General features: G+C 43.0%; 1 protein-coding gene and 1 pseudogene across 5 annotated transcripts in view; one reads left to right on the forward strand and one right to left on the reverse strand.

The window, feature by feature from the left end:
• The window catches only part of MYLK (myosin light chain kinase), a 279,518-nt gene that overhangs the window by 125,689 nt on the left and 134,782 nt on the right, over positions 1–19,047 (reverse strand). For all 5 annotated transcript variants that reach the window (XM_059888917.1, XM_059888922.1, XM_059888894.1 and 2 more), the window contains exons 3-4: positions 18,789–18,996; positions 254–302 (exon numbers count right to left, since the gene is read on the reverse strand). In XM_059888917.1, the coding sequence (XP_059744900.1) occupies positions 254–302; positions 18,789–18,996 (257 nt within the window). The remainder of the gene's footprint in view (positions 1–253; positions 303–18,788; positions 18,997–19,047) is intronic.
• Positions 7,413–8,145, forward strand: LOC132345642 (large ribosomal subunit protein eL21-like; annotated as a pseudogene).

The following is a 19,047-nucleotide window of genomic DNA, read 5'->3' on the forward strand; positions in this document are numbered from 1 at the left end:
GACTCTGGTCTCGGTTATTAGAGACTCCTGCAGACTATGTCCATATAGCCCACTTCCATTTAGTTGGACCAAAGGAGCGATCCACAGAGGCCACAGGGTCGGGAGGGCTGTGTGAATGACATGTCAAACCCCAGTAGGCTCCTGCTTTAGTTACAACCTGGGGTGCTTGAGAAAACTTGCTCCCCAGGCTGTTGTGTCAAGGCAACAGGAGCCAATCCAGCCCTTACCCTGGGTTGAACACCCCAGAACTTACCCCAAGGCTTTGGAAACAACAGGCTGACCAGGCTTCTTCACAAAGCTCCCTGCAAGTAGAAAACAAAGAGAAAGGCTTGAAGAGCCAAGTCTGAGCTACCAACTTGGAGCAACAAAAGTCAGGGAGTCAACAAGGAGTATGGGGTGAGATAATGACGGTAACAGTTCACCCTGATTGAGCCTGTACTGGGTCAGGCTCTATGGTGGTCACTTTACATGTATCAGTGCATGGATTTCCTGCAATAATTTAAGGAGACTGGTATCACATAATCCTTCTATATTTTTTAAGCTGGTGGGAAAAAATGAGATTCAGAGATATGAAGTCACCCTCTTGAGTCACAGAGCCAGTAATTGTACAAGAAAGCATCCCAATCTGCCTGTTCTAGAACACTCCACCATTCTGCTGAGCAGTTACATGTTCTTGGACCTTCCACTTTGGGGATGCCCTGTGGAAATTGGGACCTCTCCAGAAAAGGAGCCAACTGAATGGAGCAGGGAGATGCACATGCATCACTCTTGCCAAGTCTGTTCCCATCGGACCCACTCACTGCCCCACTCAAGGCCCAGCAAACAGCAGTATCTGTCCAGCTGGAACAAGCAGATCACTGGAGAGGGGCTCCAGTGATGCCGGTACCTCCCAGAACCTGCACCAGCAGGACACTGGGCACTGCTGGTCCTGGGTGTGGTGCTGCTGTGCTGGGTAGGAAGCAGTTAAATAGCAGACCCAGGTGGCTGGTGTCACCTCCTTTATCTAAATGCTGCTGCTGGTAGGAGCAACTCACAATGTGACCAGGAAGTGGCCACAAAGTGGTTAGGATATTTTTGAGGAATGGGGAAGGGGAGAGGAGGAAATTTTTGAGATGACAATAGGCTTGAAAGTTGCTATCTTTTTGTGATAGGCTGGGAATGTTTATAAAACTCCACCCAAAGCATGCATGGAAAGGGTAGAAGTCATTCCCTGATAACAGCAGGCAGCTGCAGTGGGAGATCTGCAGGGGGTTTCCTGGAAAAGGGGAAACTTTCTTAAATCCCAGCACAGATCACACTTACATGAATGCATAGGCACATAGGAGTGGAGGACGAAGCTCATGGCTGAGCACTTTCCTCAGCCATATCTGGTTTAAGGTTATACCAAGACCTCAGCGAAAAAGAGTTAATAACAAGAGTGGCATCACATTCACACCGTGGTTCCATCTGGGTGGGCAATTGTTGGACCTGTGCTTCCCCTTAATGTAACTGTTTAGCTAGCTGGGAAAATACTACACATGGATATCACCAGATGGTCAACACCAAAATCAGATTGATTATGTTCTTTGCAGCCAAAGATGGAGAGGCTCTATACAGTCAGCAAAAACAAGACCGGGAGCTGACTGTGGCTCGGATCATGAACTTCTTATTGCCAAATTCAGACTTAAACTGAAGAAAGTAGGGAAAACCACTAGACCATTCAGCTATGACCTAAATCAAATCCCTTACGACTATACAGTGGAAGTAACAAATAGATTCAAGGGGTTAGATCTGATAGAGTGCCCGAAGAACTATGGCAGAGGTTCATGACATTGTACAGGAGGCAGTGAGCAAGACCATACCCAAGAAAAAGAAATGCAAAATGGTTGTCTGAGGAGGCCTTATAAACAGCTGTGAAAAGAGAAGGGAAAGGCAAAGGAGAAAAGGAAAGATATACCCATTTGAATGCAGAGTTCCAAAGAATAGCAAGGAGAGATAAAGCCTTCCTCAGTGATCAATGCAAAGAAATAGAGGAAAACAATAGAATAGGAAAGACTAGAGATCTCTTCAAGAAAATTAGAGATACCAAGGGAACATTTCATGCAAATATGGGCACAATAAAGGACAGAAATGGTATGGACCTAACAGAAGCAAAAGATACTAAGAAGAGGTAGCAAGAAAACACAGAAGAACTATACAAGAAAGATCTTCATGACCCAGATAATCATGATGGTGTGACCAATCGCCTAGAGCCAGACATCCTGGAATGTAAAGTCAAGTGAGCCTTAGGAAGCATCATTATGAACAAAGATAGTGGAAGTGATGGAATTCCAGTTGAGCTATTTCAAATCCTAAAAGATGATGCTGTGAAAGTGCTGCGTTCAATATGTCAGCAAATTTGGAAAACTCAGCAGTGGCCACAGGACTGGAAAAGGTCAGTTTTCATTCCAGTCCCAAAGAAAGGCAATGCCAAAGAATGCTCAAACTACCACACAATTGCACTCATCTCACACAGTAGCAAAGTAATGCTCAAAATTCTCCAAGCCAGGCTTCAACAGTACGTGAACCGTGAACTTCCAGATGTTCAAGCTGGATTTAGAAAAGGCAGTGGAACCAGAGATCAAATTGCCAACATCCACTGGATCATCAAAAAAGCAAGAGTTCCAGAAAAATATCTACTTCTGCTTTATTGACTATGCCAAAGCCTTTGACTGTGTAGACCACAACAAACTATGGAAAATTCTTGAAGAGATGGGAATACCACCTGAACCACCTGACCTACCTCCTGAGAAATATGTATTCATGTCAAGAAGCAACAGTTAAAACCGGACATGGAACAACAGACTGGTTCCAAATCGGGAAAGGAGTACATAAAAGCTGTATATTGTCACCCTACTTATTTAAATTATATGCAGAGTATATCATGCTGGGTAAAGCACAAGCTGGAATCAAGATTGCTGGGAGAAATATCAATAACATCAGATATGCAGATGATACCACCCTTATGGCAGAAAATGAAGAAGAATTAAAGAGCATCTTGATGAAAGTGAAAGAGGAGAGTGAAAATGTTGACTTAAAGCTCAACATTCAGAAAACTAAGATCATGGCATTTGGTCCCATCACTTCATTGCAAATAGATGGGGAAACAGTGGAAACAGTCACAGACTTTATTTTGGGGGGCTCCAAAATCACTGCAGATGGTGACTGAAGCCATGAAATTAAAAGACATTGCTCCTTGGAAGAAAAGTTATGACCAACCTAGACAGCATATTAAAAAGCAGAGACATTACTTTGCCAACAAAAGTCCATCTAGTCAAAGCTTTGATTTTTCCAGTGGTCATGTATGGATGTGAGAGTTGGACTATAAAGAAAGCTGAGAGCTGAAGAATTGATGCTTTTGAAGTGTGGTGTTGGAGAAGACTCTTGAGAGTCCCTTGGACTGCAAGGAGGTCCGACCAGTCCATCCTAAAGGAAATCAGTCCTGAATATTCATTGAAAGGACTGATGCTGAAACTGAAACTTCAATACTTTGGCCACCTGATGTGAAGAACTGACTCATTTGAAAAGATCCTGATGCTGGGAAAGATTGAAGGCAGGAGGAGAAGGGGACGACAGAGGATGAGATGGTTTGATGGCATCACTGACTCAATGGACATGAGTTTGAGCAAGCTCCGGGAGTTGGTCATGGACAGGGAGGCCTAGCATGCTGCAGTCCATGGGGTTGCAAAGAGTCAGACACGACTGAGCAACTGAACTGAACTAAACTAGCTGTGTATATTTTTCACCCCATAATGTGGGTTTAGTTCTTCTCATTAAATTCTCTTTTCAAGGTTAAAAGAAGTTATAGGCAGATAAAAGGAAAGACCTGTTCCGGGAGGCCTCAACTGACAATCGCAGTCAAGATGCCGGATAACACTGGAGGAATGCCAACTAGTCAGTTCTTTCAGAAAGTATCTGAGCACATGAGAATTGTAAGCTTTAAAGTTGCTCTGCTCTTAGACCAGCATCTACCCTTCTGTCTCTCTAGTCAAAGGAAATGATGCTAAAAGTAGGAAAGAAAGTTTACAAAGCTGCTCACTGTGGTCTTGTTGGTAATAGTAAATATTGTAAATGATGCAATTGTCACACGTTGATAGGGAGATAATAAGTGGTTAAAATGTACAATTAGAATATTTTTCTGCCACTGAATTATGTTTCAGAATATATGAAATGTTCAGAACTATGTTAAAATATTACATCATGTGCTCCTTAGCACACTCCAGCTGCACTGTGATCCTCTCCACTCCACTGAGCTCCCTTCTGACTACCACCTTGCTAAACCCTGTGGTCCAACATCTTCCCCATCTCACTCAGTAGCAGTTGACACCAGGGGCCATTCCCTCCAACACTTTTTCCTCCAGACTCTCCTGCTTTTAACAGGTTGCCTGTTCTTCCTCAACCTCCTTCTTTCCTGGAACTTTATCACCAAGAGAACCTTAGGGCTGATTCTTGGGTCCTCTCCTCAGCTCTATGGACCCTTCCCTGGGAGGTCTTGGTCCTATGGCTTTAAATAATACCCATAAGATGATAACTTCCAAACTATATCTTTACCAGAACTTTGTATCCAGCAGAGGTAACCACACTAGTTCCCATCACATTATAGGCATTCAAATATTTGTTAAACAAATGAATTTTATGTAAAAAGGGGCAGCATGCAAACTTTTCTAATCAATGTGATCATAAGCAGGTAAAAGTGAAATAAAATACCCAAACATAGTAAAATGACCCAAACATAAAAAAATATAAAATACCCAGAAGAAAATATATCCAAATGTTATAACCTCTTATACACATTCTATCCCCAGCATTAGTCACATGTCAACCACTAAGACTCTCATCTAAAATATCCTTGTACTGAATGGATAAAGAAGATACAGCACACACACACACACACACACACACACACACACACACACGGAATATTATTCAGCCATTAAAAAGAATGAAATGATGTCATTTGCAGCAACCTAGATGGACCTACAGATTGTCATGCTGAGTGAAGTAAGTCAAACACAGAGAGAGAAATATCATATAATATCCCTTATATGTGGAATCTAAAAGGAAACGATACAAATGAACTCATTTACAAAACAGAAAATGTCTGATAGACTTAGAAAATGAACTTATGGTTACCAGCAGGGGGAAGAATGAGGGGAAGAGATAGTTTCGGAGTTTGGGATGGACATGTAGACACTGCTACATTTAAAATGGATAACCAAGTTTCTACTATATAGCACAGGGAACTCTGCTCAATGCTATGTGGCAGCTTAGATGGGAGGAGCGTTTGAGGGGGAATGCTGCTGCTGCTAAGTCACTTCAGTCGTGTCCGACTCTGTGTGACCCCATAGACATCAGCCCACCAGGCTCTCCCGTCCCTGGGATTCTCCAGGCAAGAACACTGGAGTGGGTTGCCATTTCCTTCTCCAATGCATGAAAGTGAAAAAGTGAAAGTGAAGTCGTTCAGTCTTGTCCGACTCTTAGCGACCCCATGGACTGCAGCCCACCAGACTCCTCCGCCCATGGGATTTTCCAGGCAAGAGTACTGGAGTGGGGTGCCATTGAGGGAGAAGGGATACCTGTATATGGCTGAGTAACTTTGTTTTCCACCTGAAACTATCACAACATTGTTAATCAGCTGTATACATATTTAAAATTAAAAGTTTAAAATAAAATATCTCTGTACCATTCACTGCACTTATAATGCTATACTGTACCACTCATTTCATGCTGTAGTAAAGACTTAATAAAAATTAGACTGATCAACGGATGAATGGATAAACAATATAAGGTCTATCTGTACAGTGAAATGCTATTTAACCGTACAAAGGAATACAATGATGACACATGCTACAACACAGATTAACCTTGAAAAATTATGCTCAGTGAAAAAAGTCAGACATACACAAAATATGTGATTCCATTTGTATGAAATGTTCAGAAGAGGCAAATCCACAGACAGAAAGCAGATGAATATGTGCTGGGGGCTGGGGGAGGGGGAAGGAGAGTGACTGCTCAGTGGGTGTGGGGTTTCTGTTTGGGATGATGGAAAGTTTTGGAGCTTGACAGTGCTGACCGCTGCACGCCATTGTGAATGCACTTAATGCCATTGAATTGTACACTTTAAAATTATTTAAATGGCAAATTTAATGTAATGTGTATTTTATCACAATAAAAAAAAAGTTAGACTAAGCATCTTTAAAACTCTTGGGAGCCAAATGTCTTAATCCAAAAGTTAAAATTTCTTTACACCTTAAAAAAAAGAAAATAAAGCAAAAATATGGCATTTCCTCAAAGTGTAACAAAAGAATGCTGTTTGGAGGTACTTGTATATCAGAGTAAGAGCAGTTTATGGTACAATCCAAAGGTAACATATAAAGAAGTCAGCTAAAAATGGAATTGAGGAATGCTTATTTTAATGTGTGTCAACACCAAAGAAATACATCAAAGCAAAAAGAGAATTTGTACTAAAATAGCTAACAAGGTCTATTTATAGGCAAAAATTTGAAGCTGCAAATTGTCAGATAAGGCAAAATTAATTTTGTGAAAGTATGAAAATCTGGCAGAACAGCAAGGTTATGTTTAAAAAAAAGTAAGTGGAAAGGGGATTAAGGTAGAAATGCCAAAAATAGAAGAGTAAGTTAAGAGAATTGATGAAGACAGGCTCAAGTTAGTGAGAGGGAAAAAAAGGCACCAAAGGTATTTAAACAGTAATTTCAGATTCTTCAAGGATGAGTAAAAGAGAATACTGGAAGGTTTTAGGAGTGAAAAGTTCAATAGTGGAGGGACCTAGCACTTTTTGTCAAAGGCTGACTAGACACAGAGAATACTGCTGAAAAGGGAAATACTATGATCATGATGGTAAAAAGAAGAAATGCTTCTAAAAACATGTGGTGATACAATTTATTATCTAAACAGGGTCTCTGGACAATGAAAGGGACATAATTAATAATTCTGCCAGGATAATAGGAATAAATCATGACTGTTCCAGACAAACCAGGGAGCAGTCACCCTACTTGTAGGCAACTTCAAAGTAGATACTGAGGATTGCTTAAAATAGTGGTTCTTCACTCAATCAGAACATGTGCCCACTTTTTATAACATGTATTTAGCAAGGTCCCCTGTGCCATGCTGAATCAATATTTGAAACTAACCATCTATCTATATAATTTCAAAGAGAAAACGAATGTAAAACCCTAAGTAACAGATTAAGGAGAAATAAAAAGAAAGTAAATTATAATAATATTTATTTCAATAAGAAATTTCAATATTGAACATCAACAGATGTTCAAGTATGACTATTTCAAAATGTAAATGCTCAGGCATATTAGAAGACATAACAAAACAGATGCCTGCACTGACTCATATGCATGTTTGGATTTAAAGGTGAATGATCACAAAACACTGTGTAGTCATGGAAATAAAGGAACAAAGGTATACAGGTAGACACCAGAATAACAAGTAGTGTTAGCAACGTTATATGTCAACTGCATCTCAATAAAGAGAAAAAAGCAGAAAAAAAAATATAGCAAAAAGAAAAAGTAGTGTTAGGATAAATAACAGAACACATATTAGAAAACAAAAAAAGAATGAGCCCTTTCGGCTGGAACTGCCATCTTCCAGTAATTCGCCAAAATGACCAACACGAAGGGAAAGAGGAGGGGCTGCATCCTCTCTAGGCCTTTTAGAAAACACAGAGTTGCACCTTTGGCTACATACATGTGAATCAACGAGAAGGGTGATATTGTAGATATCAAGGGAATGGGTACTATTCAAAAAGGATTGCCCCACAAATGTGACCATGGCAAAACTGGGAGAGTCTACAGTGTCACCTACCATGATGTTGGCATCATTGTAAACAAACAAGTTAAGGGCAAGACTCTTGCCAAGAGAATCAATGTGCCTATCAAGCATATTAAGCACTCTAAGAGCTGAGATAGCTTCCTGAAACACGTGTACGAAAATGTTCAGAAAAAGAAGGAAGCCAAAAAGAAAGGGACTTGGGTTCATCTGAAGTGCCAGCCTGCTCCACCCAAAGAAGCACACTTTGTGAGGATCAATGGAAAGGAACCCAAACTGTTGGAGCCCATTCCCTATAAATTCATGGCCTGATGGGTGTAAAAATAAAGACCTAGACTGTAAAAGAAAAAAAAAGAATGAAACCTTAAAAGAAGATAACATAGCAAGACAAGTGACAGACCACAGAAGTGGAAAAAATGGGGGAAATGACTGTAAGTGTGGTGTCAAAACACTTTTCTGCTAATGACATGGGATCCTTGAGACCTCATCTGTACTAAAACGCAGATCCAGTCCCTATTATGCATAAGGCATTAGCTAGAGCTCCAGCCAGTAGACTGGTGTGTGTAATAAAAGCCAGAATAAAACTTGAGCCTTAAGAGAAAGACAAAGTGCTTCAAAGATAGGGGAGGGGACATTCCAGTGCAGGGCCTGCTGAAGATCCTGAATTTCAGTTTAAAAGTAGAAATCCTTGTTGGAAGATTTGAAGGGAGGGAGTGATAAAATACGTTTGATTTTTTTTTTTTTTTTTAGCAGCAATGTGGAAATTCATGGGGTCGCAAAGAGTCAGACGTGACTGAGCAACTGAACTGACTGACTGATGTGTGGAATTGGGGAGACAAGTTGGGAATCCATGCAACAGGACAGAGATGATGGGCTGGAATGGTGGCAGTGGGGACAAATGAGCTGGCCCAGCAGAATCTGGTGATGGACTGGGGAAGGGGAGGGAGGGGGGACTTCAGGATGACGAGGTGGCTGGGCTGCCTTCCTTCCCAAGAAGGTCTGTGTTGTCATCTGTCAAGGTCTTAGCTGTGTCTTCCAGGAGTCATGAAAGTCCTGACCATACATGTTAACAGGCCTATCCCAGGGGCTGCCTGTCCCTGTATAAGCAGGGGCCTCACCCCATATAAATGGTTTACTCTACTGCCTCCCATCAGTGAGCTTTGGAGGTCACTGCCACACCACAGTGCATTCTCCACAGAAGGTACACGTGTGCATTATTCTTATACAATGACACTCAATAACAAGTAGTTGACCCTTGGAGAACATGGGGATTGGGGGCATCAACCCCATGTAGTAGAAGATTCACATACTGTTAATCTGTCTCAAAAATGAAGGAACTGATACACAACTCACCCAAGGGGAGTAAGTTGAAATGACTTGTACAGAACTGGGACTCAAACCCTAGTTCTTTTGATTTGATTATTGTGATCTCTAATCAAAGACAAACTTTTCCCCACACTTAATTAAATGAAAATACTATTTCTTGAAAAGAATCCATGTATAAGTGGACCCACACACTTCAAACTTGTGTTGTTCAAGGGTCAGCTGTTCATCCTTCCATAACGCTAAGGAGGTCATCCAAGGACATCAAGTTGACATTTCAGGAGTTCTGTTTGGGTCCCCAGGAACTGATGCACTAAAGAACCAATTATTCCTCAAGGGGTTGAAATAAAATATTCACCACTTAGAAGACAAACTACTTCCCAGTCATTGATGGATAAGGTAGTCATATCCTACCAAATGTTTTCATTTTGGAGGGAGGAATAATTCAATAAATGGCAACCAGTGATCTCTAAGTTGTCTTAAATAAGTACTCTGAAAAGGATTTAGATCCTCTAAAGAGAGAAAATGGCTATTTCCTTTACAGTCTTCTTTCTGAGGCCAAAACTCCCAGGCATCCCAGCTCACTTCTCAAGAGTTACTTTCCATTGTGATTCCGCCCCACAAAACACCAAGCCAAGTAGCAGGTGTTCCCTTTAGTACTTAAGTCATAAAGACTGATTTTATAAAAATTTATCCGAAAGGAAATAAAGAGAAAGTCACCTCTGGTTTGAGCCCCTCCGCATTTGTGGGTCTGATGTGGTGGGAGTAATTTGGCTGCAGCTACTATATGGATGTCTGATCAGAAACCACCCGGTGGGCAAGTGCAGTGTATGGGAAGGTTATTTTAAACATGGTTCTGGAGAAATTCATTGTACTAATAAGCAACCCATTTTTGCTTGGAATCACGCAAAATGATGGTGTATCAAACACGGAACATGTGAAAAATCTGTGATCACGTGTGGTAGAAACCCATGCGTTCAGAAAAATAAAAATAAGTTAGAAGATTCCTGAAGCAGAAATAAGCACATAGTATGTCTGTCCTAGCTGTGGCTAAGGGGAGCAGTGGTCTGTAACTTGTCTTGCCATGTTATCTTCTTTTAAGGTTTCATTCATTCTTTTTTTTTTTTTTTTTATAGTCCAGGTCTTTATTTTTACACCCATCAGGCCATGAATTCAGAGGGAATGGGCTCCAACAGTTCGGGTTCTTTTCCTTTCACCTGGAGAGCGACATGAAGTATGAAAATAGAAAAGCAATGATGAAGGGCAGAACTGTCCACTCATACTCTGAGATGGATATGACTCTACAAACCACCTGGCCTCATGCTCCAGACCTGCCATGGTCTCCTCCCAATCTCTCCTTCAGTTTCATTTCCCACTATCTCTGCTCCTGCCCAGCCCTCCACCCCAGGCCTTAATTCTCTCCACTGTTCTCCCATCCCTGTCATTAGTATCATATTCTGCCATCCAAATGGCATCCATCTGACCTGATCCATCCAGGACTAACCAAGTCCTTCCTCCACCAAGAAGACATCACAGACCATTTCAGCCTCCAGAGATCTCGTCCTCCTCTAAGCTTACAGAGCTGAAGTGCCAATCATTTGGCAGATAAACCAATGCTATCTTATGACTGGGATTGTGTTTTGACTTAGCTTTCAACATGTCTTGATCTTATCTGACCAACCAGGTTCTTGCAGAAAGGATCTGACAAAGTATTTTGTCTCCCACACGGCACCACACAAAGTCAGCACTTCCTAAATGCATCCTGATGTTGTTGCCTAATCATCACATAACAATGAAATATGAGGTCAAGAAAGTCAGCCTCTTGAGAGCAATTACCAAGTCTTGTTGCTCTTAGATAACAGCACAAAGTTAGCACATGCAAAAAAGCTTGATGAATGGAGAGGAGGCCAGGACTACAAGCAACGGGAAAGTATAGGGGGATTGGGGTGGAGATGGGAGAACCAGATGGAGGAGTAAGAGATGAGGAGAAAAGATGGCACCATCAGGAGTAAAAACTGGGCCAGTCAGCAGTGCTGGCATATATTTTGGAGGCAAACTGGAAGGTGGAAACAGCTGAGGGAAGGGAGACAAGGATGTGGAAGTCATCCTTCAAGAAGAGAATGAGACTGAGTCCTTTGTCATCTAACTTTTCCATGTAGTAAACACGTGAGCCCTCTGCCAAGGCACTCTTGACACACAACTGTTTACCAGTGAGACTGCAGGAGCAAAAAAAATACTTTTATCTCTACCACGTTTATATATTTAACTTTGATGAGATAGAAAAGGACAAAAATTCAGAGCATTTTAATATTCTGACTGGGTAAGAAAAAAAATAGGGCATATATACCTACAAAAAGGAGAGTGATCGGGAGTGTTATGGACTGAAAAGAGGTTATAAACAATACAAATGAGAAATATAATTATGGTCTTTAAAGGAGGTAGAAGATTTCGGTAAAAGAAGATGGTATGAAAGAAGAGAACAACACAACAAAAGGAGAATCATAACAGACGTTCTTGAGGAATAGAGTAATTTTAAAACTCAGCCACTGCAAATAGACACAGTCTCAAAATATATATTGTCATCAATCTAATTCAATGTGAAAATGAAAGGGATCTGAGAAATCTGTCCCCGAAAAAAGGGTAGTAGCAAAACATAGTGTAAAAGCATTTCCTACAAATCCAAATATCACCAGATAACACTGGTGTCAGCGACCCCAGCATAGCTAGGCTAGCGGTCACTAAGGCCACTCTTCCCCCTTAAACTCCGTGACGTGGGGTCACTCTCCCTTCTGCTGCCACATTCTGGGTGGCCTGCCACCTGGCTCTGTTTCTCACACATGGTCAGGGAGTACTTAATTCTACAAGTTATATTGGTTATCTATTTGTAGTCTCTTTCCCAGTAGGAGGTAAACTTCGAGAGGGCGGGGAGCCTATCTGAAATGGGCCTGGCCCAGAGAGGGACAGAGTGGTGCACAAGGCTGTGTGGACAGAGGGACACACTCTCAGCTCTGGGAGACATGCCAGGATCAGGATGTGTCTTTGCTTTTCAACAGAGACAAGTGGAGCAGCCTCAGAAACCATCACCTATAGGGCCTTCCCGCTTAGGACTGAAACCACATCATCCGCTGTCCTGATTCTCAGGTGTTAGCATTTGGGCAGGAATGACACCATCAGGTCTCCTGGTTCTCCAGCTTGCCGACTGAAGATCTTGGGATTTGTCAGCCCCCATAATGGTGACAGCCAATTCCTTGTCGTGAATCTTTTTATACACATATACATATGATCTATTCTGTTTCTCTGGAGAACTAACATAGTAGGTAGAGGCACTAGCCTACTGGTTCTCAAAGTGTTGGACCCAGTGTGCATCAACCTAGTATCAACACCACTAGGAAACTTTTAAAATGAAAACTCTTCAGCTCATCCTACAGCTATTAACCCAGAAACTCTGGGGCAGAGCCTCGCAGTTTGTGGTTTCAGAAGCCCTCCAGGTGATTCTGATGCATGCTCACCCTTGAGAATCACTCATACTAGGATAAATACATCACATCTGTAATGGAATTCTTCCGTACTACTCAAAGTGTGACCTGTGGACCAGCCACACGGGCATCACCAGCGGCTGGTTAGAACTACAATGCCAAAGAATGCTCAAACTACTGCACGATTGCACTCATCTCACACGCTAGTAAAGTAATGCTCAAAATTCTCCAAGCCAGGCATCAGCAATATGTGAACCATGAACTTCCAGATGTTCAAGCTGGATTTGAAGGCAGAGGAACCAGAGATCAAATTGCCAACATCTGTTGGATCATCGAAAAAGCAACAGAGTTCCAGAAAAACATGTATTTCTGCCTTATTGACTATGCCAAAGCCTTTGACTGTGTGGATCACAACAAACTGCGGAAAATTCTGAAAGAGATGGGAATACCAGACCACCTGACCTGCCTCTTGAGAAACCTGTATGCAGGTCAGGAAGCAACAGTTAGAACTGGACATGGAACAACAGACTGGTTCCAAATCAGGAAAGGAGTATGTCAAGGCTGCATATTGCCACCCTGCTTATTTAACTTATATGCAGAGTACATCATGCGAAATGCCGGGCTGGAAGAAGCACAAGATGGAATCAAGATTGCTGGGAGAAATACCAATAACCTCAGATATGCAGATGACACCACCCTTATGGCAGAAAGTGAAGAAGAACTAAAGAGCTTCTTGATGAAAGTGAAAGAGGAGAGTGAAAATGTTGGGTTAAAGCTCAACATTCAGAAAACTAAGATCATGGCATTTGGTCCCATCATTTCATGGCAAATAGATGGGGAAACAGTGGAAACAGTGAGAGACTTTATTTTGGGGGGCTCCAAAATCACCACAGACGGTGACTGAAGCCATGAAATTAAAAGACACTTGCTCCTTGGAAGAAAAGTTATGACCAACCTAGACAGCATATTAAAAAGCAGAGCCATTACTTTGCCAACAAAGATCCATCTAGTCAAAGCTATGGTTCTTCCAGTAGTCATGTATGGATATGAGAGTTGGACTCTGAAGAAAGCTGAGGGCCAAAGAATTGATGCTTTTGAACTGTGGTGTTGGAGAAGACTCTTGAAGAGTCCCCTGGACTGCAAGGAGAGCTAACCAGTCCATCTTAAAGGAAATCAGTCCTGTATATTCATTGGAAGGACTGATGTTGAAGCTGAAACTCCAATACTTTGGCCACCTGATGCAAAGAACCGACTCATTTGAAAAGACTTTGATGCTGGGGAAAATTGAAGGCAGGAGGAGAAGCGGACACAGGATAAGATGGTTGGATGGCATCACCGACTCAATGGACATGAGTTTGAGTAGACTCTGAGAGTTGGTGATGGACAGGGAGGCCTGGCGTGCTGCAGTCCATGGGGTTGCAGAGTTGGACATGACTGAGTGACTGAGCTGAACTGAATTGGTTAGAACTGTAGGCATGTGCGCAGCACTCCAGACCTACAGAACCAGAATCTGCGTTTTCACAAGATTCCCCAGGTGATCTGGGTGCCCTTGCATTTGCGTTAAACATGCCTAAGGGTGAGTCTGAGCAGTTCTGAGGTCGGATCACCTCTGGGCTGACCAGTTTGGCTTTCCCTGGGTTCCTGAGCTCAAGTCCTTAAAATTAACCGTCTATTGCTTGAAATGACTTAAGTGACTATCTGTTCCCTGAGACACAAAGGGCCTTCTCAGAGTCACAGCATGGGGTGAGGGGCATATCTCCCCACCCCTCACCCGACCCCACGCCCGAGGTTCACACTATGGAGTGACTGCCCTGGACAAGCCACCACCTTGTTTATACCTGTGGGCTTCTCTTCTCTTTTCTCCATGTAAACCTTGTTTATCCCTATTCACGTGGGAGTTTCTAGAGCTCTGCTGTCTGGCATGGTAGCCATTAGCCACCAGTCGTTACTGAATTCTTGAAATACAGCTGGTTTGAATTAAGATGCGCTACTATGCAAAATATGCTGCAAATGTTAGAGAACATAAAATATCTTAGGAATAATTTTCATATTGATTATATTTTGAAATGATAAATCTTGAATGTATTGTATTAAGTAAAATATTTTATCAAAATTGATTTCAACTTTAAAAATGTGGCTACTAGAAAACATAAGATTACATATGTGGCTCACATTATATGTGTGCTAAGTCACTTCAGTCTTGTCCAGTTCTTTGCAACCTGATGAACTGTAGCCCGCCAGGCTCCTCTGTCCATGGGATTTCCCAGTATTATATAGTTGACCCTTTAACAACTTGGGAATTAGGGGTGCCCATCCTCCCCACAGTGGAAAATCCATGTATAACTTATAGTCAGCCCTCCATACACATGCGGTTTCTATGTATCTGCAGTTCTACATCACAGATTTAACCAATCTCAGATCATGTAGTACTGTAGTATTTACTACTGAAAAAAAAAATCCCTGTATAAGTGGACCTGCAAGGTTCAAACCTGTACTGTTCAAGAATCAACTGTATTTTTCTGGACAGTGTGGGGCTAGAGAACAGCCCATGGCCTCTCCATTAGAGAGAAGCTCCCAAGGGGGCAGGCATCACATCTCTCCCTTGCTTTACACCAAGCTCTGTGACAAGCTGTCTGGAGGTGGGTGAGCGTCAGGGCTGGCTACACAGACCCTTTCCAGGGTTCAGCCTAGGGTTTAATTCCACTGCACAAGGTCGTGAATGGTCCTGTCATTAAGATGCTTGCCCTCTTGGGAGATACTGCATGTTTCTTGGCCCTGGTTACCAAAGGAAATCAGAGGAGAAAGCTTTCTCTTCCACTCTTCATGCAAGGATTTCCTTCTGCGAGTAGTTCTTAGGATGTTAATGCCAGGTTTGAATCACAAAGCTACCATGTACTGAGAGCCTGATATTTGACAGTGCTGTGCTGATCCTTACACAGTCCATGGGGCAGCCATTAGCATCTGTTTCTGGGAAAGGAAATGAGGTTTAAAAGGTTAATTTCTACATAGTTAGAAGTTAGTGGAGCTAAAATCCAGGACCATTGGATAACACTGCCAACTAAACTTCACCATTAGGTGGTTTAAAAAGCTCCACATATGAATCATACTCTTAATTCCAGAAGCTCTGCTCTTTCTAAATATGAAGCATAAGTAAAAAGCATAGGCTATAAAGCTGGTGAGAAGCAGGGGGCGCTGCGGGATTCCCTTTGGGCTAGCATAGCACTGTTGACAATTTATCCATGGCATAAGGGACCAGAGCGGATTCTTTCAGGCCTGGGGTCTATGGGGTGGTCCCAAACCACACATGGGCCAAAACTGGCCTTTGATGTAGAAGCAAAAGGGAATACAGGCCATTCACATTCAAAGGGCCTATGGCCTTTAGGTTATTCTCTATCTCCTAGTGTTAGAAGGAATAAAACATCTTCAATGGTCTCCCCATATTGAAGCCAAAGAGGAGGGGACAGGGTTGAGAGCTTTAGCGTTTTCCCCTTCTGTTAACAGCTCTCCTGCTTTCCTTTCCCCTCCCCAAGTACCATGACCTAATAAAACTTTTCCTGCTTAGTTGAGACATCAGATCTAATGTCCTCACTGATGGGAATCAAAAAAAAAAAAAAGGTTTCATGTGACCTGGGTTGTATATAGCTCCCCAGGTGGCGCTAGTGGTAAAGAATCCACTTGCCAGTGCAGGAGACTCGAGAGACATGGGTTTGATCCCTGAGTCAGGAAGATTCCCCTGGAGAAGGAAATGGCAACCCACTCCAGTTTTTGCCTGTAAAATCCCATGGACAGAGGAGCCTGGTGGTCTACAGTCCATGGGGTTGCAAAAGAGTCAGATATGACTGAGCACACATTACACTTCTACCAACTCCATTCCTTTAAAATGGATCATAGAAAACAAGGACTAGCCCAGACTGTAGAGACCAGAGAATTCAAACCCTTTATTCTGCAGAAACAGAGATATGGAATTTAAAGTCACACATTTATTGGCAAAAGTTGGGACCAGAACCTTGGACCTCAGATTCCTCATTTCCCCGGTTCCAAAAAGAAAATCATAAAAGGGATGTTTTAAACATTGTTGTGTCCCCACCCAAATTCATATATTGAAACCCTAATCCCCCCCACTCTCACCCCATGTGGCTGTATTTGGAGACAGGGCCTTTGAAGACATGACAAAGGTTCAATGAGGTCATAAGGGTGCGGCCCTAATCCAAGAGGGCTTCCCAGGCGGTGCAGTGGTAAAGAATCCATCTGCCAATGCAGGAGACGCAAGAGCTGAGGGTTCTATCCCTGGGTCAGGAAGATCCCCTGGAGTAGGAAATGGCAACCCACTCCAGTAAATTCCATGGGCAAAGGAGCCTGGAGGGCTGCAGTCCGTGGGGTTGCAAACAGTTGGGCAGGACTGAGTGACTAACACATACACACACCTAATCCAATAAGGCTGGTGCCCTTATAAGAAGATCAAGAGACATCAGAGTTATCTCCACCATGAGAGGACACAGCAGAAAGGCGGCTAGTCAGAAACAGCCTTCACCAGAAACCAAATCCTGCTGGACCCTGAGCTTGAACTTCCAGCTGCCAAAACCGTGAGAAAATTAATTTCTGTTATTTAAGGCATGCAGTCTGTGGTATTTTGTTATGGCAGCCTGGGCTGAGTAACACATGAGGATAAAGTAATTTTTATCTGTGGGCCTCAACTCAAGTTTGGGCATGAAAGGTGCGTAATGTAGGGGAAAATACAGGACCAGAACTGGCCAAGATAGGGGCTATTCAGAGACTGACTAGGGACCACTTTCCACATGGAATACCCCAGCCCACAGGTACTGGAAGGCCATTAAAAAGAATGAGTCAATTAGTTGAAGAATTTGGGGAAAGCATCCAAACTATGCATATCCTGTTCTGTGAAACAGCCTGTCTGTCCTTTCTTGAGGCAAGCAAACAGGAAAAACACTGGCCTGGGTACACCTCACCCCCTTCTGAAACCTTCTCTGGCACACAGTGCCCCTTGAAATCAAGGTTGGGAGGACTGTTTCCTGAGAAAGGAGAAAATGAGTCTGACCCTCTGGGTTATAACCCCTTAGAAAGGGTGGAGGGACATTTTGTTATACTTCTGAGGGTCTGATGAATGCCCATATCCTTTAAGATGTCAGGCCATTAAGCAGGAGCCAGTGGCCTGAACTGGAAATGTTCTCACTGGTGGAGTGTCTTTAGCATGTGGGAGATATACCAGCCACAAAGGAATAGTTTTACTTACAGCCAAATGTTTTCCTGGAACTTTTGAAGTTAATAAAAATTTTTTAAGTACAAAGGAAAAAGAAAAACAACAAAATAATCAGTGTTAACAAGCTGGTATGTTTATCTCCTATATATTTTTTGAGTTTTACAAAGCTTTTTATGATGGGCATGTATTACTTTATAATGATGATAATAAACATTGTTCTTTCTCTAAATAGTTCAGTATCACATGCCAGGAAGTTTTCTAGATGCTGGAGATACAGCAGTAAACAGATAAAAATCCCTCTTCCTCTAGAGCTTCCAGTTAGGGGGTATTTGGATGGAGGAAGTAGTAAAATAGGAGACAGTGATAGCCCTGGAAGGAAAAGTTGGGATGGAGTGAGAGGATGGGAGAGCCCTGGGGATGAAACATCAGAGACGGTTCTCCAAGGAGGGGATGTCTGAGCAGAGATCTGAAGTAAGTGAGGGGCCGAGTCAGGGGCAGGGCTGCGGAAAGAGCACTTCTTTACACAGGGAACAGCAGGCGAGGGCCCTGAGGTTTTGCTCAAGGAGAAGCAGAAGGCCAGTGTGACCACAGTGGAGCAAGCAGTGAGCACAGTGGAGGAGCGGAAGGAAATGGGTCTGGAGAGCCAGGCAGGAGTGCACTGGGCCTTGTAAGGCCATGATGAGGAGTCCATCCAGTCTCAGTCTCAGTGTGAGGGGAAGCAAAGGGAAGGCTGAAACTGGGGAGTGAGGTGATGTGTAGTTCGACATTGTCTCCTGGATGCCTCCGTGTTCCGGGGACCACATTTCCCCCATCAGACGACAAGGTCCTGAGTTCAGGGATATGCGGATGTTTTCTCTTGTGGGTTCCTCTCCCAAGAGAGGGCTGAAGCAGGAGCTGCAGGCCACAGGAAAGTGACAGCTTATCTCTCCCCAGGGGTTTCACCTCCTGGGACTCACCTTCTACTGTCAACTCCACTGTCACCTGGCGGGCACCACTACCGTTAGTGGCTTCACAGGTATACTTTCCCTTGTCCTCTTCACGCACAGCACGAATCGAAAGGCTGAAAGTCCCCCGGGGACCACAGTCCAGCAGGAAGCGGCCCCCACTGGTGATGGGTTGTCCGTTTCTGTGCCATGTCACTTGGGGCTCTGGGTAGCCCCGAACCTTCAAGGAAAAGAAGAAAGGGTGAGAGCGTGTATATAAGGAACACTTCCT

Source organism: Bos taurus, chromosome 1 (assembly GCF_002263795.3).
Source record: "Bos taurus isolate L1 Dominette 01449 registration number 42190680 breed Hereford chromosome 1, ARS-UCD2.0, whole genome shotgun sequence".
NCBI classification, from domain to species: domain Eukaryota; kingdom Metazoa; phylum Chordata; class Mammalia; order Artiodactyla; family Bovidae; genus Bos; species Bos taurus.